This window comes from Pleurodeles waltl, chromosome 4_1 (assembly GCF_031143425.1).
Source record: "Pleurodeles waltl isolate 20211129_DDA chromosome 4_1, aPleWal1.hap1.20221129, whole genome shotgun sequence".
In the NCBI taxonomy this organism is placed as follows: domain Eukaryota; kingdom Metazoa; phylum Chordata; class Amphibia; order Caudata; family Salamandridae; genus Pleurodeles; species Pleurodeles waltl.
In genome coordinates this window covers 196,090,449-196,117,186 of record NC_090442.1, presented here as the reverse complement: position 1 = coordinate 196,117,186, position 26,738 = coordinate 196,090,449, and the positions used below count along the sequence as shown (strand labels likewise).

At 41.8% G+C, this 26,738-nt stretch overlaps 1 protein-coding gene across 5 annotated transcripts in view; it reads left to right on the top strand.

Annotated features, from left to right (window-relative positions):
* ADIPOR2 (adiponectin receptor 2) overlaps positions 1-26,738 on the top strand; it is a 311,375-nt gene that overhangs the window by 102,773 nt on the left and 181,864 nt on the right. For all 5 annotated transcript variants that reach the window (XM_069228093.1, XM_069228091.1, XM_069228092.1 and 2 more), the window contains exon 2: positions 21,232-21,471. In XM_069228093.1, the coding sequence (XP_069084194.1) occupies positions 21,304-21,471 (168 nt within the window). In that variant the 5' untranslated portion in view covers positions 21,232-21,303. The remainder of the gene's footprint in view (positions 1-21,231; positions 21,472-26,738) is intronic.

Here is a 26,738-nt window from a genome sequence, read left to right as displayed (position 1 = left end):
AACCCCACTGATCACTGTAGTTTTGACCTGTTGCTACGTTGCATCAGAACAAACCTGGTAAAGTGGGTGTGACGGGAGGTAAAAGTTGCTTTCATGTAAAGTTGGTCATGTAGGGGCACAGGGTATGAGATGAAGAAAAATTAGGATCCTCGGGCAACTTAATATCACAGAGGAGACTTTTAGGTGCAATTGGCATAGTGGAGAAATTGAAAGCATTGGCATGCTTGACTGGTAGAACTTGATTGGATCAACTCTGGCTAGGTCTAAACTGAGATCACCAATCCGCTCTTTCCTCCTGATATGCCCCATTCTGAATACACTGTTGTAGGTTTACTGCAGCAACTAATTCCGTTCTGCACAGTGATAGCCATATTAGCAGTATTAGTAGTGTAAGTCTGGCAGCAGAGACGTTTCTGCAGAAGGACTTATCAGCTAATGGAGATTCCATCTTGCCACATCAGGCTTTTTCCTCAGTTTCCCTAATTTGACCTCATATCTTAGACTGTTTGGGAAGCCCCTGGGAGCGAAATATCCCCAGCACAACTCTTTGATGCTGCTTGAGACCATTACTACCATTACAGAAAGACACCCCAAGATGTTTACTGTCTGCTTTTCTGCTGCAGTGTTTAGGTGATGAAGACTTGCTTCTATGTGCTGATACTAGAGGTCCACCCACATTTGAAATTACAATGAAGGTTGTTTACTGTCCCTGGAAGGAGATGAGTAAAATGCCTTTGAAAAGCCACTTGGCCTGGATTTGATGTGCTACTACATACAGCATCGGAATCTTTGAGCGAGACGCTCAGAAGGGAGCCAGCAGGAATAGACAGAGTTCAATGCAAGCAGTAGTGTGGAGGTAATATGATACACACAAACAACCAATAGCATTAGGTAAGATATGAGTTCGCTCCTGAGTTGAGCCTAGCCTGTGGCTTAAAGATGTTGGTTGAATGAAGATGGCCAGTGTTTGGAAGGGGCAGACACAAAGTCCACTCAGTTTATTGTAAGTAATAGGTGTGCTTGACGGCACTGTCAAAAGCCAGATCTAAAAAAAAAAAATTGTGGTTACTGTTTTATGGTTGAAATCTCCTTGTCGGAGTGCATGGAGAGCCAGCAGTGTTAAGTCTGCACCCAACCACTTGTACCCCATGTCTCTTATACAGAGTCTAGTAAACAAAACATAAACATGTATTCCAGAACCATAATTGGATCTTGGGGCAGTCTGTATTTGTATATTCTCAACACTGTCTAGATAGTGCTGCGATTATACAAAGTACGGACTGCTCCAAGACCCGTATAAAAAAAAAAAAAAAAATCCTTAGCGATTAAATCTGGGTTTCATACCTGGTTTTGGATGAAGACCTTCACATTTGTCAACCAAGGGCAACACCCTTTATTGCTCAGTTAATGTTGTGTATCTTGCTTGGTGGAAGTAGTAGTAGTTAAAACTAAGGGTTGTGACACTAGATTTAACATGCATTGGCAAAACCAGTAGGTCTCTTGTTTGTGACCAATTGGCTATGGTAATGCTTTTTAGCCATGCTGTGTAGCATCCTTGATGTTGTGTGCTCCAAGGCTAAAGAAAACATAAAGGCACTCTGACACAATAGAGGTGTCGTTTTGTAGAATGACACAATAACTGCGTTCTTTTTTTATAAACTGAGAAGTATTGGTAAAAAAAAATGTAAAAAAAGTTTTTTTATTTTTTTATTTTTAAAGTGCTGGTGAAGGCGGCAACACGGAGGGTGGAGTGGCAGAAGCAGAATGGAGGGCGAGGTGGGATGAATAGCAGTGTGAAGCAGACTGAGGAGAAATACAGCAGCGGCAGTGAAATACATGAGGGAGACAGCTGAAAAACACATGTACTCATGCAGTGCTTAACCGAAAAGAAAAAAGTAATGCTCGAAAAGCAAGCAGTGAAAGGACACAAGTAATGCCGTCTGTGCTGCGAAGGGGGGGGGGGGGGGGTTGGGGCAGGGGGGACACAAACACAGAAAGAGGGAGGAAAGCCCACATAAGCTACTGAATGAAAAGCAAATGATAGTGACATAGGCAACCAATGATAATGAATTGGTGGGCTCTAAGTAGGGTGACCAGGCATCCTGGATTTGCCGTGACAGTCCCTGTTTTTCACCAGATGTCCCAGCAGATTTCTAGAAATGTAGCTCATGTCCGGGTTTTAGTGTCTCTTCTGTAAATCTGTACTGATGAGTGCTGTTATAGTGTGCGCTCATTGTAGTCCTCCCTCTGTTTTTGTGAAATGTCCCGGTTTTGGCTTTAAAATTCTAGTCACCCTAGCTGTAAGCCCAGTTTGAGCTGACATAGGTCTTTTCACCAACAGATAACATGTGCTGTCTGGTAGACAAGACCTAAAAATGGTAGGTCTGGACTTATTAAGCTGATGTGATGGTCAAATCTCTTTATTGCAAATGTGTATTAAAAAAAAAAAAAAAAAAAAACGAAAAATGTGCCGTCACCTATTTTTGGATGGTTGAAAACTTGCTGAAGACTTCAATTATTTGCATAACTAAAACATACTATAAGCCCTGAATTACTGTAAGCTAAAAGCATAGTTTTAAAGTACATTATTGACCCAACAGGTCTAGCACTGGTATTTATGCATGTGTCGGTATTTGTAGAGCATAAACCAAGCTTAAGAGCACTGCAATTTAAGGTCACTTTTTAGGTGCATTTCCACACGTGAGCAGGAAAATTCTATCTTTCAAAGTGCAAAAGAGCCAATGGCTGAAGTGGGATGATCCACTGCCCATGCGCTGAAGCAAAATGTGAATGACGGGCGAACAGACCAATGGATTAGGAATTCCAACCCAAAGCACCTTGTGTACGTATGAAAGGGAGGATTTTTTTTTTTCGTTCATGATTTTTTTAATTATTACATGAGGCTGGCGACTGTAGGCCAGTCCTAATAAACCTGGACCCTTGATGAGGCCTGTGATGAAGATTCTCAGGCTGCCGCATATGTCAGACGCTGTGTCATTTCAACCACTCCATTGTGATGGAGTGTTGATATTTAAATCTAGTACATGCAGCACAAGTATTAAATATCCTGGCTGTTTCACGTATTGCAATTCATTTTCTGCATGACGGTGTTGGTGAGACAGGCACGTCTCTTTTATTAAACGTTGTCTATGTTTAAGGGCTGTGTTGCACCTTTGCAGTTCGTGTTAGTGTGCAAGGTAAACAGATACCTTTATTTAAGGTAGAAAGATGTGCTCTTGCCCACACTGGCCCGAAACTAGGAGGATAGATAGAAGGGTTTGCTTTGGCAGCTACTCCGGAATGCAACAGTTATTGTCCTTGGACCTCCCTAAATACCCACCTCACCAGAGGGAGAAAGGAGGCAGGACTTACCGTATTTTTTTGTGTTTGTATACTGCCATAGACTATATGAAACTGAGCATATTGGTGAAAATAATTAGATAAAAATTAATGGAATGATGGTGGTATATAAATTACTATACCCTGTACGGTGTAGTCATTTTTTGTGATTATATATCGTGAACAGAGATACATCAATCAATGTATTTGTAGAGCACCCCCCCCGTAAGGGTCAAAAGACGCTGAATGGTGTTCTACTTCTGGAAGAGAGAGTTGGATATACTTTTTTTTAAAACATTGAAGTAGAAGTGGTCCTGTTGCCAGATTGCATAGGTCTGAGAAAGTAGGAGAGTCTAGCTACCTCAACAGCCATTTTATTTGCAACTAGGGAATAGTTGGTGGTGGTTTTCTTCACTTTTACAAAAATAGGGGACAAGCTGGAGTTCACAGACTTTCAGCCTACACCTCCTGGTGGGTTGTCTTTCAACAGAAAGGATGGGAAGGAGTTTAAAGCATGGTTAGGAGGGTTATCATTGGGTTTCAAGTGTCTAAGGTTTCCTTGAGCGCTGACTTTTGCGGGCTCTGGGCCTTCCTTTTAAGGACAAAGACATTAACTTCTTGAAAAGTTGAAATAGAAGGGAAGGCTTACTAAGTTTTAACCAGGTCACTAAGTATGTACCTGCACATGGGGCCCAAAAGGCATGTAATCGACTGTGGCAGCAAAGGATTTCATTGTGTGTAAAGGCATATCACTCGATAAGACAAAGAAAGGGTATGATTGTGTTGTTGGGAGCTCGTTATCAATAGGTAGGGATCTATGCACTGTACGTTGCAAGAGTTGACAAATGTTATTTACTTTTATATATTTCACTGCTGGCTGCATTGCTTATGGATGTTTGTGCAACAACAAGGGTGTTAATGTCTGATAACAGGAGACTACAGTTATGACACACGCCAATATAGAAGTCGATTTCGTAAAATCCAGTTCAGTGTTACTGTTGTATTTAAACTTTTGTATAGTGCTCACTTACCCTGGTGTGGGGTGCTGAAGTGCATACTACACCGTGTAGGGTATGTGGCTGGATGCGTGTTCTCTTTTTTATTTTATGTGGAAAGTGTTTCCATGTCATGTGTGATGATCACCGAGGTGCGGTTATCGTGTTACAGGATGCAGCACTTAGCAGTGTGATGAATGAAGAAGTGTTAGAGAGAGGCCCACAGCTCATGATTTTCAGTAAGCTGGCAGCTATGAACAGCTCTGTAGGTCCCTTCATGGTATTTCCTTTGATCATAGTCCGCTTAGCTGGTTGGTGCATTAGAATATACATTCTGAGATTGTGTTTAAGTGTATGGCCCAGAGCAGGCATGGATCATAGGAAGACATCGTGGAGAGATCTGCTGGGATGAGCTTTGCACTGTCGTCCCATTTCTGCTTTTCATTGTCAGATGTCAAGAAGTGAGCATGTTATGTAGCTTTTTTGAGCATGCAGTGGTGAAATTAGTGGGGGACTAACTTAAAGTTCTCTGTTGGTATTTCATGTCTGTTCAGTGTGAAATTGTTATGCAGCCTCTATGAGCTACAGTTGACTGGCAGACCACAGTATGTTATGGTATTAATACTAGTGTGGGCCATGAGGTTTTATATTGTATTGTAATTGCGTTCATATAGTGCCTATGACCACCGATGATGCATTGAAGCAGCACTAGCCTTACCATCTTAGTGCAGCAGCTGATTTTTTTTTTAAACTGGGTACCTGTGAAAATAGGTCTGCCAAATGGCCTATCAAATATAAACAAAGCAAGGCATTAGCATGAGGGTGTTGCAGTAGTAGATTTGGTGGGTGGTTGGGAAAATTGATTGCTTTAGTTATGGCTGGGCTGATGGGCCCAGCAAATTCTAAATCCAACCAGTCTTTAAAAAAAGACCATTGTGTGTAATCAGTTCTCTTATGTATTCATTGGAGATACTGAAACTCTGACTCGGTTTTAATATTAGGTGGAACAACAAGTTTGCCCCTCGTTTTGGGTCTTAATTGATATATCCTATTTACATGAACCTTTACATTTTAGTAATAGAAAAATATTAAAATCATAATTGTTCATCATTAAAATCAGTTGTTGCGCTCTCCATACCATTTAAAATATAGCTCTTTACCAACAGCTGTTAAAATCCCCTTTCGATCTGTACATTTGCTTGCCTGTCGATATTATATAGTTTTCTTTTAATATTGACACATGTAAAAATTGGGTTTCCCTTTCATCATTTGAAACTTACATCCTAAAACTTCCCCAGTTCATTTCTACAACACAGTCCATACATGGGTACATCCTAACCTGCAGGATAGAGTTGGATGGAGCATTACATCTATGATGGCACACACAATTCTGGTTAGAAGGTGGAAGGGGAAGTAAGAAGTAGAAAAGAGACTATTATGAGGGTGTTGTGGAAAAGGTGTTGTTGGCTGGAACGTCAAAGAAATATGAAGCAGGAGGTGGAAGTGGGGTGGGTGACTGAGCTTCTTTATGTTGCACCTGCTAGCTAACGGGTCTCTTGGTGCTTTCTACCTGCATGCTTGCCTAAGAACAGACAGGATTTCCAGAACTGTGTAAAGTGGTAAGTGAATTAGTTGCCCAAATTTCAACAGAGGAAATCCAGAGCACCTCAAAGCTCCCAGAAAAGCTTCTAGTGCTTTCAGCCCTTTAACTGAGGAGACCGTTCAAGGGAGCAAGATGTTCATGCAGGTGTCCTGAAGCAAAAATATTTGAAAAAAACAGTACAATTAACTGTGACTGTAGGTCTCCGAAGGATACAACACACTTTATGATGTATTGTCATTATTTTAGTCGCCCTAGAAAGTTGTTCCTGGCTCCGATATTGAAGAGGTGGAACTTTTCTAAGGTGCCTCTGGCACTCGCCTATCTTCAGATGCTCCTGAATTAATTTGCTTTATCCCTCGTCTTAGATTTTCTTAGTGCTGTTTTAGGCTGCATTGAGTGTAGACCAGAATGAACTGATTAGATTTGTCACTAGGTCAATATCTTTTTAAATGAATTTTATGAATGTATTTGTTTTATGATTTTTTAAAAATATATATTTTATGTACCTGATTTTTTGTTCCTTATTCTTTTATGGCCATTGTATTTTTATAACCTAATAAAGATTTAAAGAAGAACTGCGACCATCATTACTTTGTCCTCCTGAACTTGGGCTCCACTTACCTGCTTTCTCCTTAGCTCATAAATGCATAGTTTTAATTGTGATCATTTCGTTCTCACCACCTGGGCAAATATGTGGCTGCCTCAGGATGAGTGCGGATCGCGCAGATATTGCTTTCCGTCGATGCACATCTCGGTGGAGGTGCCATATTTGTATTCTTTTTACCTTCCCCTGCATACCGCATAACTCCTCACCGTTGCCGGCCAGTAAGATAACTTTTCCTTTCATACTGCAGAGTCCTGAGGTTCAGTGGTTTGTGCTTCGCTCTGCACTCCCACCTAGTGCTCCGAGGACCTCCCTTGGTGCTTGCATTGATTCCATTCCTGGAAAAGCTGCATTATTCTCCCCCGAGGCAGCACTGCGACCTGCACGCTGGCAGAAGTTTCTCTGCATGCACCGGCAGGCTCCCAGACCGCTGGGACACCCTTGCAGTTCGTTAGCTGAATTCCGTATTCTGAAAACTACATATCAGCATGGTTTTTTTTATTCCTAAAGGGCTAAGCTTTCTACGTTTTGATAAATGCATGTTTACTTTACCGCCCAAATGTTCTACGTGCAAAGCAAAATCAAGAAAGCAAAACTAGTTGAAATGCGTAGTTTGAGTTGGATCGTGCCTTGTGGTATATGCTCTGAAGACAGACCTTGGAATTGATGGAGCTATGGAAAGGGGAATGGAAGGGAACCCCTGCTCCCTGTGGAGTCTGGGACACCTTGAGTTCAATTTAGCAAATAGCAACTTTGGTTTGCAATAACTGTGAATCAACTCCATATCAGCCAGCGGCGCATAGTGAATTATTTTGCAGTACTGTTGATGCAATTTCCTAATTAGGATTGGATTTGTAATTCCTGATTTGCTGTTTTGAGGTTGCGGTCTGTTTAGAATTGTGATTTGTATATGTAGCCCTCATGGTGATGTAACCTTAAAAATAAACATTCATTTAGACACCAATTCCATATGTTTATGAAGCTATCAATGAGGCGGCAGGGTGGAATGTGTGAGAAGCATGTGTTACACTTTATATAGACCATCATGAATACGAGATTTGAAGTTGTCTTTGCCAGTGCCATAAACCTGAGTTAAAAAAAAAAAAAAGTCAGACAGGAGCTTAGCATAGAGGCGGGCTTTCTCTTAGGAGGCAGAATGTCTCCCTTTGATTACTTCTGGGCTCATACCTGCCATAACAGCAACTATCCTGTATCAGATTGGCTCTCCTGTTCGCTGTTTGTAGGTTATTTGATAAGAGACCAATAATAACTCCTCTACTCGTAGCTTAAAAGTTTGACATTACTGATTGAGAATGGCCTACAGAACATCTAGCAAATATAATATTTTTACTCTCCTCTAATACTGCTTTAGGACGTTTTAACTATTGCTTTTTGTTGAAAATGGATGTCAAGTATAATAGCTTTAGAAATCGACCTACATTTGCATGTCAGAGAAATATTGCAAGGCATATAAGTGCACCCTTGAAATGCAAATCTGCAGCCTACTACACTCTCATTGCTGTCTTGCCCTTGTATTTGCCATACCATCTTTTTGGAAAACGTAAAATCTGTGGAAAGAGGAACCACCATGCAAAACAAATCCTTTTGTTTTCCTTGAATACTTTAAAGATCACCTTTCTACCTAAAAGAAAATTAAATGCATATTTCTAGTATTTTAAAGATTGAATACACTTGTTCGATTCAGGCTTGGCGGCGATTGTCCTCCCTTGCATGAGCAGTTCTGTAGCGCACTATTTTAATGTGGATGTGTTATGCCGTTTAGGATTTGTGGGTCTACTCTAAAGTCTGGTATGTATCGGAAGGGTCAGCCTTTATTTGAAGGTATTAAAAAGAATGGGTCTTTTGAAGTTGCATAAAAGTACGGTACATTTGACCATCTGTTGCTTTAATGTGAAAAACAAATTAGTGCCTTTTGGACACCTGATGTACATCATACTTTGGAAAGACTAAAAGATTTGTGTAACTTGAGCTGTGATGACTCGATAACATTATCAGAATATGAGAAGATTTGTCAAACGTGCTTTGTTGGTCGATGAGGACATTGTTACAACGCATGTAAGGAAATGTGAGATATTTTGGATTGTATGATAGTGTGAACTGCCCAAGGCAAGTAGCTGGTTGTATGCATCTTAAATGTACAAAAATAGTCTACCAAATTAATGCCTAATGTACGATCTTTCACTTAGTGCTAAAATCAGTGTGTATTGTGTACAAGTCCTTAAAGAGGGTGCCTGATTTTATAGTCTTCGGTTATATGGATTATCCCATGCTGGTGGTCCCTTACTTGTCAATTTACCTTACTCAGGCTCCATTTTCCTTGTATGGAACTCTAAGCTATGCGGATTTCGGCATTAGGGGGCAATAGGAGACTGTGGGAGATGTCACAGGATATTCACTGCAGTTCGTCTGGAAAGCTGAGCTTGCTGGAAGTTTTTGCTAATTGAAAACAAGCACTGGCAAAGCCAGTGGGTCTTGACGTTTGAACTTCTGGTTCTTTCAGTGTTATGAGCTTATGTTTGGTGCAGAGTTGTCAAAAAAATGTTTCTTCGCCGATGCTGTGCTGCATTGGTCAAAAAATAAGAATGGAAAAACTGCAATGATGTATGTGTATGTCTCATGATGCTATAGCAGCCCAGAGTGGTGATGGCATAACATGCTTATGATTTTGTTCACTTTTTTATTTCCTGTTCCAGGATGGTGGATGCTACATGGCGTAGTAAATTAAAAAAAAAAAAAAAATCAACGTGTGTGAAAGTGCTTTTTTTTTTTTTTTTAAATGAAGCAGTCAAGGAGAAACCCCCTTCACATTTGTTTTTGTAAAGGACCGCAGTAGATGGGATGGCAGAGCGATAGAGGTGTGGGAGGGGGTAGCAAATAATTAATACAAGGAGGGAGCAACCGAGGACCTTGAGATGGGGGAATACAATAAAAAATAAAACAATTCAAATCATTCAAGCAAAATGTTCCAGTGGAAAACAAGAAGTGGAAAGGAAGCCATTGAATATGAATCAAGCAAACATGATTGACATGAAAGCCAATCAACGTTAAGAAAGCCAATTCTAAGTTTTGGGGTTGTCTATGGTAGGTCTTTGACAACGGACAACTGAGACCTAAAAATAACTTATTTTTATATAGCATTTCACATAATGCTTCTGACCCTTGTCAGAGCAGAAAATTAAATATTTTAGTAGCAACACTACTATCAAACTGTAATTGAAGCAGAATTAGCAAGATTCAACCTGATGGCCTGAAGGTTACTACGCCCTTCCATAGCTAAAGTGTGACTCTCAAAACCAACATTCAGGCTTAAAAAAAAGCAAAAAAAACATTGGTGCAGGGCTATTTATTTGTTGTATTGGTCACAAAGCTGCAGAAAGCATTAGAAAAAGTGGTATGGCTATAAAAAAACATTATTAGATTATACGCCATTTCACTCCTTCAGGAAGGCCCTCCAATAACGGTTCGTAGTAAAATCTCGAGACTGTAAACGTGGATAAGAGCTAAAACTTTTAAAAGGGCCAGCCATGAATGGTATAATGGGTTTTATGACCCAATATGACATCAAACAAATTGATATTCTGTCACAAGTGTCTTTTAGCCAGGTCTGACTTTTAAGCAAACATCATCATACTTTGCAGGGGGCGGGACTGAATCTAAACACAGTGTTAGAACCAAAACTATGACAGGAGAGCCAAGACAAGTGAAAAGTGGATGAGGAGAGAAAGTTGTGAGAGAGTAGTTACGAAGGGAGAAGAACAAGTGGAAAAATTGAAGAACAAGTGGACAAATTGAGAGAAAGACTGGAGAGGGGGCAGCAGGAACTAGAAGGGGGTATAGTAGGGCAAGAAAGTGTGAGGGGCGGTAATTAAAACGGCATCTGATTTGTTATCAACTGCCCGAATACAAAGAAAGAACGGGCCACCAGTACTCAAGGTTGTCCGGGGAATTTGCAATTCCACGCAGTGGGAGATAGTGTTGTAAGGTAAAATGATGTGTTCTGTGTATGAAAGAAGGGGACTTGTGGTCCCAAAATCCAACTGTGGAAATGTACAGGACTTTAAAAGGTCATTATTTTAGAACACAGTTTATAGAAGGGTAGAAAACTAACCTGAAAAAGATTACAAACACCTTCTTTGCTATCCCTTGTGTGTCATGTAGCATTTAATGGTTTTCATTGCATAGTTTTTCGACCTTCCAAGTTTTGTCTCCTTGTCTTGCCTGATGGTTTCCGTTTATTTTTGATTTGTCATTTTTAGGTTGAGCCTAGGAAGCGCGCATGTATTGAATAAAGGACTTTGCTCCCGCCTGCTGCTTACCATTGATTAGTCCAGTGTTGATGTTTTTTGCTGCCTCCTAACTGGTTCACGCACGTAGTGATACGTCACTTCCATTTTTTCGCAGAGTAGCACTGCTCAACTACAGCTTCCTTCTGCTTACATTCTTCATCTGTTGTTGTGCAAACTTTTTTTTAATTTTTATTATTGTTGCAGCATGCTTTGTGTGCTATATCTTAAATGATGGTGGTCATGCCTTTCTTTCCTTCTGCACAGCTTGTTTATGTCCAGCCTGTGACAGCGCACATTTTCAGTTTATATTGGTGAATGTCACTCCTTTGTGCGCTTAGGTCCCTCCCAGACGATTTCACTAAGAGAATATTTGTGTTGGCCATCACGCTACATTCAAGCTTTCTTCTGTTACAGTGCTCCTCTTTCCGAGATCTGCTGTAAACAGGGTTGTAAATGTTATCTGGTCACATTTGCTGTGCATTCCAAGACTTTCCTCCCTCCTCCATGCTGTCTTACTCATTTGTTTGCATTGCAGGTTTAATTATTGTTTTACTTTGGAGGACGTGTGCCTTTTAACGACCCGTCCGCTTTCATGTTCACCATTGTGTGTTGTTTTCTGTTTGTGGAAGCCTGTTCTCCCTGTGCCCTTTCTCATTTTATTGGTGTACTACATGTAATTGTCCCTCCTTTGTGTGTCTTGTTCCCTCCCATGGCGATTTCACTGATGGTTCCTTTTGGTCGTCCTGCAGGAGGAGGCAATGCCTTGCGGGTGGCGGCAGTGCAATGGCCAGGCTTCACACTCCGCTCTTAAGCACTCAGTGCAATGCCTAGCAGCTTGTTTTCTTTAGGAGCTGTTTGTGTTTTGTTGGCCATCCTCTCCGATTAGTAGCGCAACCATTTGCAGTGCCATCACTTAATCTCCCTGTGCTCTCCCCCCTATCACTGCCAGCCCTCCCACAACACTGCTTGCCCGCCCTCAGCACCCCTCTGAGGTCTCTGCTTGTTTTTTCTTTTAATTTAATATAAATGAGCGCTTCTTTTGCACTGCCTTTACTTAATCTCCCTGTACGTCTCCCCCCATCCCCTCACCCCTCCCACAACATTGTTTTATGTATGTTCCTTCCTGCCCACTCTTTTAGGTTTGCTCCTCGGCGTGTGTATCAGCACGGCCCGCAATTCTGTGTTTAGCTGAGGGGATTATTCCTTCTCACTTGCTGAAAACTGTGACTTCAACAAACTGCTCTTACCCTCATTCCTCTCCTTTCCTTTATTTGTTCGCCAGTGAAATGGATCCAAAAATCAAAACAACACTTTGGCTGCAAATGTCGTCTTTTTCTGACATTTTTCCATTCCAAAGTGAAGCCCCTGGATAGAGAGAAAAAAGGTTCAAAATACCCCCCCAAAAAAAAAACATTAAATAAAGCAAGACAGAGTGGTGCTAGATTGGTTTTATTCACAACCACACACATTAGCGCAACTTTACAGAGTTTGCCAGTGAAGCGCTATCGTTTTCTTGTCTTCCTTTGAACAGCAATGTTTTCCCAGGGTTGAAAAGTGCACCATTCCTGGAGGTACTGCAATACCTGGTTGATGCATACAGTGCAAAACATTTAACTTTTCTCCTTGGCTTGTCTTTGGTCCACTCACAATAAAACCAACCCATCGCATTGATTTATCTGCCTCACCACAGTGTAAGGGCCCCCTTCTGAAAATGATGAACCCCACCACCTTACCCCACCCTCGCTCACCCCACACTGCCCACCTCCCTACAGTGTTCACTTCTGCCGCAGGCAGCTGTCTTACCCCCTCCTTCTCCCTCTTCCTCTTATTCCCTTTCTTTCTGTCTCACTCCTCCTCACTTGCTGAAAACCATGACTTCAGCAAACAGCTCTTAACTTCTCTTTCCTCTTCTTTCCTTTATTTGTTCCCCTGTGAAATGGATCAAAAAAAGAAACACTTTGGCTGCAAATGTCATCTTTTTCTGACATTTTTCTATTCCGAAGTGCAGCCTCAGGACGGATAGAAAAATAAGGTTCAAAATAAAGAAAAACGCTAAACAAAGCAAGAAAGAGTGGTCTCAACGTGAGCAGATTGGTTTTATTCACAACCACACACATTAGCGCCACTTTACAGAGTCTGCCAGTGAAGCGCTACTTCCACTTTCTCTTTATTTGAACAACATGGGGGCTTATTTACAAGCCCCTTGCACCGCCGGTACAACACTTTTTCCCCATGTTAAAAGTGACGCCCCAGAGGTGCCAGGGGTTTCTGAATAACCCCTATTGTTTTCACTGGGTGGGGAAGTACACCATTTCTCTTCTTTCGTTTGTTTTTACCCTGCTGACATGCTTTCGTTTCTCTCTCGTTAGGCTCTTGTATGTCATTCCTTGAGATGCATCGTTTTACACGCACCGTGATCTGTAAGCACAAGAAGAGCTCTCTTTCAGTACATTGATCTTTGATGGGAACTGAACCCCATTAAATCCTATGATGATCCCAGTGCATGTGTACAGGACAGTTGATTCCCATAGCCAACTGCCCATCAAATGTTTCTGACTCTAAACAGCCACCTTGAGCGGCACCTCAGCCTGCCCAAGAAAAACGGTGTTAAGCAGGAGTACAAGAAACAAAGATGCAATTAAGTAGCCATACTCAAATATTAGAAAAGTCCACAGTTCATTTGACTTTAATAAGAGGTCTCTACTCATCAAGTGTTTACAATATTTTGTGAGAGAGAATTAAATAATTGAATTAAGGTAAAACTATCCTCTTTCCTTTGCACAAATGCAAAAAGAATGCAACCCACCCAACGTGGATTTTTATGAATATCTCAAATTAAAACACGCTTTATCACAATTTAATCTTTTCCATTCACAGGCCAACCGACTTTAGATTATAATTACCCCACATGCAAAGGTCACATAAAATCCAACAAATGAGGAGTCCTTAATAAACTTTAGTCACTGCTTATAAATAGCATAAAAAAAGACTGGATCAAAGAATTAAATCGATGGTTAGCTCCAGAAGGTACGGTTGGACCCACGTTTTAAGTCTTCATTGTAATTAAAATTCTCAGCTGTAATTGCTCAGTCGCGATTTATGCTGCTCCAAAGACCTCTGTCATGGCCAGTTAAAAAATTAAAAATTGTATTTGTACCTATAGTTGTGTTTGACACTCTCTATCTCTCCTGATGGCTCTGCGTTCCACGTGTTCTATTGCTGTGATAAAGTTAAACCTTTCTGACACAAAGTAGGAAAGGAGGTTCAAGGCATTTTAATTCTGTTAAAATTCAATACACCCAGGGATATCTAGGTGTCTGTGCTGACCCCTCCCCAACCAGAATATGTTAATATTTTTTTTTTTTTTTAAGTAAATATGATGGCTCTGTCTCTAACCTCTTGATTGCTCTTGCAACAAGGTCACCCTCATGTGATTGGAGGAAGTTTGAAGGTTTATCACATTTCTTGTGGTCCTAGATATGTTATGAGAAGAAGTGTGTAGCACATATGAATCAATGTCTTTACAAACAAGTAGCTGGATGAAAATCCTGGAGCGTGTTTGACCTTTATCTTCAAAAAGTCAAATTGCTCCGAATTGGAGAACAGTGACTCCCACGCATAGTCTAAATGTGTAGAACATAGGTAAGACCAGTGGAGCAGATCTTCTTCACTATGTTGTGTTTACATGGACTTGTTTGGGAAATATGAGATGGCCTCTAGTTACTTCTTTCTCTTCACCTACTGCCGCCACCGCCACTTTCTTAGTCCTTTACATTGTAAATGTTTTCTTGAGTAGGCCCCGTTAAGCACTGCCATTCCTTCTTGTCCCGAGTGAAGCCTTGGCCTGTGTAATGTTATTGGTAAATATGGCCATGTGTGCTTTTTACAGAAAGGGCAACAACTGTACACTGATTTAGTTTGTGCTGGGTGGTTATTTAATGTGTCATGGTTCTAATATTAGGGACAAGAACTTGAGGCACCATTTAGGTCTTCTGCCTGTAAGGTGTTGATAGTTGTCCTTACCATGGCTACCTTCAACCTTCGCCAGTTAGGGACTATTCAGCAATTAATCATCTTAAATTCCATATCTGTTTTTTATTACTTCACTTCTACAAATAACTTAGTTAAATAAAACCCCTGTATGTGCGAACTCTCACGTTAACATGTGCTTAAAGTTTAGAATACATTTAAAGAAGGCAGGTAGCTTGCAGGGCCCTGTTGGACTCTATAGATTTTTTTTTCTTCCTTTGGGTGACCTTGATTCAGCCTTGTGCCCCTCAGGCGCATAAATGCATCATTTTGTTGAAAGTCCCAGAAAAAGCTGACTTGCATTTACATTTAGAGCAGCTCAATGATCTATTGCACACAATTGCATTTTAAATACCTAGGGTCAGTTATTCTCGTTCTTACTGTTTGATCATCGGGGGTTCTGTTTTTTAAAATTCATACTTTCTGATAATACTACCTCACAAGCATTTTCTCCTGACAGCCCATGCTGTTTTCTAAGTTTTGGACTGATTTTGGGAGTTGTAATGGAGCATATTGGCAGTTTTTTGTAATTACTTTACTGTGTTTGATTGGAGATTGCGTTTACTTTTTAGCAGTGTCCAGGCTTTTGCCAACTGTATTCTCCAGAAGTGCTTAGCAGGAAGGGGGTTGGGATGAAGGGCTCAGGTACTAGGGTAGTTACTGTGTTAAAATAACTTGCATTGGGCTTTCATCCATAGACGACTTAAGAAAGTGCAGATGGGGGCTCCAACCGTAAAGTCCTTGTTCGTCCAACTTTGTAGTCATTTTTTAAAGTTGTACGAGGGAAGCCATCTCCAGCAGGTCTTGTCCTAGTTGGCGGCACAGTACTTTGTGTTTGCTTGATACTACGTGAAGCATATCCATGATGATGTTAACGTATTTGTCCTCTCTGTTGATATAACTATCACTGCTACATGGCCCATCTACCCCTCAACGTGTCTCTGCCATGTGTTTGCTAAGTTGCCATTTGGAGCTATCTGCTCGTGTAATGTGTGTTTTTACGTCAGCCTTGTTGCCAGAAGGAAGAAGGGTCCTTGGGTATATGCAGGTGGCATTTCACAAGTTTGCCCCAGTTTATCCTAGCTTTGAAATGCTGCTGCGAGGTTGGTTTTTGTTGAAACAAAAAAAATCTTCAAAAAAGTGCGGTCATGTGTTAGGGACAAAACTTTGCTGTATAGCATAAACGTACAATGTATCTCTCTTAGTGAGTGCTTTCCAGCAACAGCATACCTTATCATGAGTACATATTTGATGATTCAGTAATCTCTAGATTTGTTTTTGGGAGTCTGTGAACAGTACAATGCCGCCTGTATTGACTGTCTATGTAAACAGGATTTATATGTTTTTTTGTCTCGGGCAGTAGCTTTCTTACTGTGAAATACCTGTGCTCTGTCCGCCAGGCGCCTAGAAACTGTTCAAAGTACAAGCATTGCTGTGATAATTAAACAAACACTAATAAAGCCAATTCATTGACTTTCAAATGGTGCGAGAAATATTGTCCTTTGTTTTTTTTTTTTTTTTTTAATTGTTTAGCTCCAAACGTTTCAGTGGAGATGCAGCCAACTCTCTGTCCCGAAAAGACCCTCTTTTGAACTTTATAAATGTTGCAAGGCATCACTGGACAGAAACAAGGAAAAGGAGGAAGGAAAAATCAAAGGGGTGGACCTTCTCGCCTTACTCACCCAGGATCACCATAGGCGTCAAAATGACCACAGAATTCATTCAGTTCAGAAAGAAATTGAAATCCAAGCTCTTTCCCCGACCGTATTATCTCTCCCATTAGGGGGCACTCTGCCTGCCTCGTGGAAACATATAAAACGTACCGGGACAATCTCCTTTCTGTTAAGTGCTTAGTTGCTACCCAGATAAGTTTGAGCAACATGAATACCCGTAAAGAGATACATACGTGCAGCTAGGCAGTTGTCACGCCGTAGGAGTAGAGTACACGTGTGAGGGGTTGGCCTGGGACATCCAGATGCCGACTATTGGCAAGTCTTTTAAGAAGAGAGAGGAGTTGGAGTGGCTGTGTGAGGTGTCATGGATTTATGTAAAGCAAACTTTGCTTGATAGTAACAGTGCACTATATCAGTTGGAGATTACCATTTTTGAATTGCACTATAATATTCTAACGTACATATTTACATTTACTTGTAATACATAATTTGATATTTGTAGGCACGGGGAGTTTGGTATTTGCCCAGAATCGCACGATTTACCGTCAAATGTTGGGTTAGGATTAGAATCCAACTGCTCAGGTTGCAAATCTGCAGTTTAACCACCAAACCACATCTCCTTCTTGTGTTTCTCTGCCATTGTAGGTCACTTCCAGTTCAATAAGGTAGGCTCTTGTGCCAGAAGATCGTTACCTATTTCACTGTCATTATTTAGTTGCCACAGTCAGTTTTCAGTTGCATTTTGCAATGGGTTTAGCAATATGGTTGGCAACATGTCACTGTGAAGTCAAGTCTGAGTCCCAACTGTAGAATGAAAACCAGATTAGTGGAAGTTGTACGCATAGGTATGATCACTTTGTGGAGATCGGTGCTGTGTATGCACGCAGGAATAGGGACTATCACACGTTTAGGACTTCTGTCAGACCTACCATCTTTCCTCTCCGTACAATTATAATACATCTAACACAGTATAAAAATGTAATGGCATTTCTCTATAGGGTCAGATCTTCAAAACATTCCTTGGAAATGGTAAAGCCAGCGCGAACACTTGTAATTAAAGGGACGTGGTAGCAATTCAGATTGATGATTATTTTTTTATTTTAATTTTTTAGGTCTCACCTGCAGACAGTCGTTAGCTGTCTGGTTATAAAAGCTTTCCTGTGGGTCATTCCAAAACGTATAGCGAGCTTCCAACTGGTCCACTTCTTATCATCAGTCGGGTTTATTGTCACTCTCGTGTGCGCGCTTCTTGGCTCATCTTCATCCCTTTGTGTTTATCCCTTCTCTGTTGCACATTTTTTGGTTTACCCTTCTCTTTGATGGGCTGACATGCACTCTTCTGTGCCACATTAAAGGAGTGACTGTTTCCTTAAAGCACTACATGAGTGAAGGCGTGTTCTTGCTTCCCCCAGACACCTGTCCCCCAGACATTGTCCAGCATATGCACTCTTTTATTCTTTCCCTTGCCTAAGGCGAGTCCTCTGTTGCTGCCCACGCCCCGTTGAATCCCCCATTCTCTCCCCCGCCCTTCGCAGTCCATATACAAAAATATTTTATTTTTTGTGTTTTTCGAAGGGTCCAGCAGCTGCCATTTGTCGCTGTGCAGCTCTGCCTTCAGAAAAGCACTTTTGCGCATGTTCAGATACTTTTTTTTGTTTCATTTTTTATGTGCGCACCATGTGGCATCCGCCGTCTTGGATCAGTAAGTAACCAAAAAAGAATAATGGCACTGGTGTCATTACATAGACGTGCGCAAATGGGGCGTCGCTGCAGAGCATATGCTAAACGCATTATCAAAGCCACTAAGTTAGGGTGACCAGACGTCCCGGATTTCCCCGGACAGTCCCGGTTTTAAGAGGACTGCCCCAGTGTCCCGACGCTTCTCTTAAATTTAAACAAATGTCCCGGTTTTTGGGACAAAGGTCAGATCATGTAGGGAAGCATAAGTTAAAGACACCTACAAAGTATGAAATCATTACAGTAATTTATGTGTTACTGTCAGGCAACACAGTCCCCTGACTGCTCCCAGCAGAGGGAGGTGGGTGTGGGCAGGTTGGGGGTGCAGGGTGGGAGGTCAAGCCATAGCTAATTTTATATATGTAGTTGTGAAGAGTGTGTGTGTGTGTGTTTGACTTTGACTGAGTGTGTTATATGTTTATACATATATATATATATATACATACATATATATATATACACACACACACACACACACACACACACACACAGGCACACATTCACGAAGCTACGCAGCAACAAAAAAAACGGGACAGGCCAGATGTGAAAGTAAAGTCTTTAGTCCTTCTTTTATGTCTGACCTGTCCCGGTTTTTGCTTCTACAAATCTGGTCACCCTACACTAAGTCAAAAAGCCGAGCCCTATTGCCTTTACCAATACTTGTGATTATCTGTAGTGTGCAACTCATTTCACAGTTATCCCCATCATAGTCTGACTAGAAACTGGAAGCAGCCGTGGACCCCTTCACACTACTAGCTCCGTGCTGCACCAGGTAGCCATATCGAGAGAATATCTGCTTTTAGGTTGTCTCTCCACAAGTACATTTTGAATATAAAATGGGCTAAAAAGCTGCATTTGTACTTCATGGGTTACCACAGAACCTAGGAGCATGATTCCTCTGCAGCGGCAGTACCAGACCACCGGGAAACAGATTGCCTTTCCTATGTCACTTTCCTGACGTGTCCTCTGCCTTCTGATTTCAGTGGAACTTGGACGCAAAGTTAATTAAAAGCTTTGTGCATCGAAAATGTTTTAAACTATACAGTAAGACGCATGATGTGGCGCTACATGCCGGATGTGCAAGGAGGCTTTGCTTGTTCTGATCTGTAGTTTTTATTCTATCAGTTCTATACGATACGTCACTTACTGCGTTAACATGTGATTCAGAAAGGCATCTCTGGATGCCTTAGTGACAATATTTTAGTTGGTGAATAACGTTCTTAAAGTGGTCTCTAGATGCAATTAGAACTTTGGCTGGGTCTCCTAGTAGCGTACTTATTGCTCTTTCTGTTCAGCCATATGCATGATTACTTTGGAGCTATTTTCCTGTCGACTCCGGCAAGCTGCCGTCGTTCTTCGACTTTATAACTCCTGGTATTATTAATGTATGTAAGACGGGTAAACCAGACCATCTGGTTAGCAAGATCAAACACTCTGTCAGCGTCCACATCTCTTATAGCACCACACTTGCTAGACTTGAAGTTCAAACCCAACTCATGGAAAGTACACAAAACCAAGACTGTGGAATGACCTCTTTTTATACCTAAAACTGGATCCTGGTCTTTAGCAATTCTTAAAAGATCTCCAGCCATGCGCACCTTTTCCACCCCTTTACCATTGACAGGACAAAAAGCCCCCTCCATGCCTATCCTTACCCTACTTGTTGTACCAAGCCCTCACCAAGCTTTGTAAATTTCCTTGCTTGCACTTTATAACTCATTGTGTAAGGTTATAAGCTCTAAGTTATGGACAGAGCTCCAGCGGCCCTGGGTGTCAGGTCCACACTGTATAAATAGCCATGATATAGTAAAAAAACTGTTCCGTGGGGTGTGAAGCTTGGCTGTTGAGGTTGATGGTTGAGCTTCAAGATTAAAGACAGCTTACATGTGCATTATTGTTCAGTTACTGTGTATATATGGGGAGGTTGAAGAAGTTTTCTTTTTTATGGCCCATGGTGTTTTCATTCGGCCCAAAGACTTAGTTTTTTATTCATGGAAGAGTAGTTCACATTGTGGGCATTGTGACTACCAATTCAGAGCCCAAGCCTGAAGCCTCTTGGTTCAGCTGCAAATTTGAGCTCTTTGGTTTCCACGCACATGCTTTCTTCTAAGTACTAGGAAATGTCTTCCCCCTGGAATTCCTCATAGGCAAGGGCATATCTATATCAGTATATCTATTTTTCCATCTTTATAAAGCTTGAAATTATTTATATCTGGTAGTATTTTAAAACGATTTATTGCAGTTTTAAACAATACAGTTACCAACATACAAGAGAAAATGTCACTCAATAGGTATCTCCATGTTTAACATGCACTAACCCTTTACCTCTGGCATAACTCCCATTTATTCTTACACATTTTCTACATTATTCGCCAGGTGCGGTTGAGCCACCCCTGGTGAGAACTCTGCCTGTTCTATATTAGTCACTTGAATGTTATATACTATTCTTTGTAATAGTTTCCCTCAACCCCATTCAGTGTATGTTGCCTGTCATCATTCTCCATTTATCTCTTTCTCCTAATTCCCCCATATTTACTGAACTTTCTACGGGGAACTACGACCTTCATAAATAACTTTTTGGCGGCCCGTTACCAGCCCATGCTTTTACCGATTGTGGTACTGTTGGTGGTTCCTCAGTTCACCAAGTTTTCGAATCTGCAAACCCTTGATTACGGAATAGTTTCTGATATGTAGTGAAGTACGCCGCCTCCCAAACTGCCAAGAGCATAATCGGTGTTGTATTTTGTATTGTTACGCCCATCACATGGTCAAGTATAGTTTAAATTGATGGATAATAATATTTTCACCCTACCACATTTGCCTAGGTGTATAGTTTGATGTATTCTACAAATTCTGTGTAGCACTTCCTGATTGTATCTATTAAAAAAAAAAAAAAAAAAAAAGTAGAACAGCAAATTCACTCTACCCTTTGTTTCTTTTTCAGGGCCCATTCATTCTTGCTGAACATCCCGAAAGGGGTGACTCAAAATCCTCCAGAGAGTTGTCTTTGTGTCCCATGAGCACACCAGAGGACCTCGGATCAGGGAGCAACCGTGAACTGGAGTCCGTACTTCGACTTCGTAAGGGACACATGCCCGTTGCTTTGCTGGGGACAGAACCCAACGATGAGCAGTGCAGTGAGCTGGGGCCCCTCTTAGTGGACCCTCCTACAGTTCAGCAAGATGTAAGTTCAGCACAATTCAAAGCTTCATGATGCAAAAGTGTGTATGTATGCAGCAAATTGCAGAGTAAGTAAATTATGTGCTAAATGCAGTCTGCTATGTTACTTTAAATTACTGCACATGCTCTACAACCTTCTAGGCCTTCAGATGTGTCCGCGGGACCAAGAAGGCCTGCTCACCCACCCTAAATGCTGTGATCAGCAGGTTCCTCCACTCTGAGGAGCATGCTTGATAGAAGGGTCAGGGAGGTGCTATGGAAGCGTGTCTTGTGTACCTGAAAGTACCTTTGAGGAAAACCCTCTGAAACATATTCTTACTTGTAGGCCTCAGAAGATTGACCCTTCCTCCAATTATTGTGATTCTTGAGAAGCGTAAATTTATTAGCATTACACAACTTGTTAGTCCAATAGTTTCAAGTTTTTGAACATCTGAAAACGGTGTACCTTCTAGGTAATCAGTATTCCATTTGTGTAAATTGGTCATTGGGTGGAACTCTTCAATAAAGCAGTTACTTATTTGCGTGGGTAAAGGTGATTAAATTGGACCTCCGGCATACTGTGACGTAAATGAAGGACATGTTTTAATTTGAACGTTTAAAGCGCTAAACTCCTGGTTAACAATAGCAACATGAAATGAAAACCTGAAGTGTATGAACAATCCATATATTGCTCTAGTTGCTCTGCCTTCCACTGTGCAGCGTTCAGGGCTGTGAAGGAAAGTCTGGAGTACAATCTAAAAATAGCTTTCTTCGTCCTTGGAAGCACTGCAGCACTGCTGTCCCAGTAATAACAATGTTTTATAATGATATTCACGTTACTCTTAGCTCCAGCCCTCTTTCGTTCTCCCTCCAGAGGGAACTCGCGGTGCTTAGCGGTAGAACAGGCAGCTTTTGTCCAAAGTAAATAAACAAATGTAAAAAAGTTGTGGACCAGTACTTTGCATGTGCACCCTATAGTGTGGGTCTTTGCTGGCACAGTAACGACACACACGATATAGTTGCTGCCAAAGGGGAAACTGCGTCAGCGCAGCCCCGTCTTTATTTATAACTTATGTCTGCACTCCGCCCGGACGCACTGGACATGATACAAAGTATAGGAGAGTCCGGTTGGCTCTCCCGCTGGCTCTCTACACGGCCCTCGATGCGCTGTGCCTCCCTCTTGTCTTCGCATACCCTGTAACCAACCAGTAGGTTCTTGGATTCCATACACCATTATGCACTGTGTGCGCTTTGTAATTTATCGGCAGCTACTCTGACCTGGGACCCAACTTTTTTGTGTGCTTTGTTTTTTGAGGGGGTCTTTATGTTTTTCAGTTGCAGTAGCTGTGGTTTGTGCAGTGAAACGTAAGAAGAAAATAGTACATTGTCTAGAAGTTCTTAATTTGGATTGAAAAATTCAAAAGCACTTATTGATAGAGCTTCCAGGACTCTCATTTGTATCTTATCTATCTAATATGTACATATGGGTGTGGTTATAGCAGAAATAACTTTATTTCCATAATAACAGAAGATTGCGTCCAACATCTATTGCGCTCAGCAAAATATGCCAAGAGCTTTCTCCTGGATGTAGACAAAATCTGCAAGTATGCTGTACCTGTAAATAAAAGCACGTAATGCATGCATGAAAAGTAGGTGGGCTCGGGCAAGCAGAGCTTTGCTTTTGGCTGGTATGTCTTACTATTAGCCATCTGTAACATATTGTGAATGTATCACATAACCTCTACTCATAGATTCAAGAAGTACTGTTTAGTAGTGATTTTGTAGAGGAGTGTAGTTGTTTGAATTTAGAGGAGCTGCTCCTTCAGAGGAACTATTGCAATAACTATTAACGGTGGAAATATTTTACTTAGTGATCGTTGTCAAAGCATTACCCTTTAATTACTGTGGAGTTGCAGTACAACGGGTAGGAGTGTCACTTCTGTGAAAGGTAATCAGCAAACATTTGTGCTGTGTGTAAGTAGTAGAAAGACCGCAATGAGAGCGGCGGAGCAGTGTATCTGTGCTTAGCCGTTCATAGTATCTCTGCATGCATTCTTGCGTGGTCCTTTCAGTTTAGTAAGTTACAGTTGATCGCCATCTTAAATAGCGTCCATTGGACGCGGTCGGTGGCTAGCACGACTGTAGAACATTCGGTGTCCATAGTGCTATAATTGTGGCCATATTGCATGCGCAAAACAGTGGTTGCCGTATTAAATCTGATGACGTCCCAACTAGTTTTGTGCAGTTTTCGTTTAATGCGTCACAATTGGAGTCTGTGCGGCGCCATTTTAAAAAAACTTTGTTCATTCTGTGTAGTATTGGAACATGCCGATGGTCTTCTTGACTGTGGCGCATACAGAGTCCATAGTACTATGTTTCTATTTTCATTCTATGGTTTGCCAAATACATTTTGTTTCAGGGTCTAGGGCTACGTTTGCTAATTTGGTTGAACGTATGTTGGCCCATAAGTGTTATCGTTGCAGTGAAATATCTGTACATTGTTGTGTGGTTGTGAGTTATGAGAAATTTATATGGTGCATTCACCGTCCTTCGTATCACGTTACTTCGAGTCTTGAGAATTAAACTGTTATGTAGTTGCTAAAGTACCAGTAGAAAGAATTGTTTATATCCAGCTTTTGTAGGACTGGGTCATGTCCTATCTTTTTTAAAGGACCGTCTTGCAGGATAAGTGACACTGCTAATTGAGAGCAATGTCCAAAGACTAGAGATTAAATAACAAAAGACTCAGTTAAAACATGCAAGCTTTCAAACGCACTGTATGCATGTTATATGAAGCTGTTGAAGCAGGAACATAGTTGACTTACTTGACCAGAATTGTAACTTGCAGGTAATTAACGTTTTTTTTTTCTTAGCAACAAAAGCCACCTAGATATATAAACTTCAGATCTGTTATGTACACGTAAATGTTTATTCTCTGCAGCAGGAAGGTGGAATCTGTGATCTAGTTACTTATGATTACATCCTGTGACCAATGAGCGCACACAGATCTTTCCAGAAAATTAATTAACCAGTGGAGTTGTCTGAACAAAATGTATCCTGGAACACGTTAGATACACTCATTTATCTGCAACAGGTGCCTAACCCCCTAAACTAGCTTACAATGCAAGAGGTCTTTCACCAGTTAGTTAAACCAGAATACACATTTTTTTGTTGTAGCCAGTTTCCTTGGGGCAAAGTTTGTAAAAAAAAAAAAAAGCATACATAGGATGATTTTCATTCATTCCACTCCTCGTGGCAGAGACCCCCTTGGTTCTGCCCCTCGTGGTTTCTTCTCCTACACCGCCAGCACCTATTAATGTGTTCTCACAATTTTTTTTTGTTCATTAGCAGCTCTGCTCATTTAAACTTCCCAAGGATTGCTTACCTTTTCCCACTTAAAGTGTGTCCATCATAACCATGGAAAAACCAGTGCTGGTTGGATGCTCCCTATTCTATTCTAGAGATTACATTCACCCATCGTAGTTAAACTCTGACCCACGCAGCCCCATATTACATCGGCGCTCACCTGCAGTGGTCTCTCAAGCTTCAACTCCCAGGCGAACCACTGCATCTCCGAAGCGGCTGCTGCGCTACTTCTGTTGAGAAAAAGAAAAAAAAAATCTCACTGGCAACTGTTTCTCTCTTTCTGTTGCCCTCTGTCTAAATTGCCTTTCTTTTCCAAGACGCTCAAATGCCTCTAGATGAATGGATGAGAACAGTGTTTTATATTGGGGCTATTAATTGTCTAAAAACTGATCTGCATTCATTGACATGTCTCCACTGATCTGTAAGAACTCACCAAAATAAGCCTAATGGATGGTTTTCTTTACATCTATTGTGGCAGTCTTCATTCCTTCAGTGGCTGTCTGCGTTGCCATCATGGGAGAGTTGTTCTCTTTCAAAGTGAAAGTGGTGGTCACGGCCAAGGTCAGGAGTACTTGTATTGCTATACCTCAACAATTGGCTGCTGAAGGCATGCTTGCCACAGGCAGTTGTGTTTTAACTCAGATGGTGGCCAAACTCTTGACATCATTGGGTCTCGCTGTTAAAGAGCCTAAATCTCATCTGACCCCAAGCAGAGGCATCCACTCATTGGGGCAATCGGATAGAGATATCTAGTTGCAGATTCCTTACCTTACAATTTCCCCCAGGAATCAGTCTGAATCCGGAGATTTTTCTCGAGCAGTACCCCCCTGCGTGTTAGGTGGTGTTGATTGACTGCTTCCTTTGTCAGTGTCATCTGTGCGATGTTGTAAGTCCTACATAGGCACCACCTTGGCACACTGATGTTAGTTATTTTCTTTCAGCACCACCCAGCACTGATCCAAAGAGAGCTGCCCCTCAGTCATTTTTTGACTGGCCCTTTTCGACTTTTTGTCGAATTTTTTCAAGTCAGATCCACACCTCGCATGCCTATGGTGTTTAGATCATGATCACATCCCGAAGTTGTACTCGGAGTGCCAGGCCATGCATCCGAAGGCTTTGAGGAACCGGTCCCTAAACCTGTAGGGGACCCAACGCTCAACTTTGCACTGATAGGGTAAGTCGAGGCACAAGAATAAGTCAAAGAAAGATAAATGTTCTTCGACTTCACCTCGTCCATCAGATTGACGAGACCGGGGAGCATCGTCGTTCTAGGCCTCTATCTGCAGAGCCCGCGTCTAAGCCGACTCCACGCCTCCCCGAGTTTCCGGGACCCAAAGCGACCTCTACCCAGCTAAAAGAATATTATGAGGCCATGCACTTCATTAGTGGGCTGTTGCAGCACCTTTGGGTCCACTCCAGCAACTTCGGCCTCAGCTCTGAGTGGCGTCCCTGGATCCATGCTTGGATGTGGGAAGGCACCTGTCATACCATCTCTACCTTCCCCGACACCGGTCCAGACGCTCCGAGTGCTGCCCGTGGGCAGCACTGTCTCCATCCTAATTGCCTGCTCCAACACGGAGCCAGATGGGCATCGTACAACGCCAACAGGTGCCATGCGTCCTATGTCTTATCCTGATCCTGATCCTGTTTCTTGTGGGCTAAGGTACAGTGAGGAATGGGAGCGGTCGCTGGACCCTTTGGAATACCAGGTCCAAGACCCTTTGGAATACCAGGTCCAAGACCCTATGAACTGGCGTACGGAAGCCAATGGACTGCACCTCCCCAGGTACTGGCATGCTTTCTCCTCCTACCATGGCTACTGAGGAGGGTACTTCATATTCTATGTTGGTGCAAAGAGCACCTGAGGTCATGGACCTTGAGCTGCCTTCGGTGGCAGTCAGGACTAACCTCCTGACAAAGGTGCTT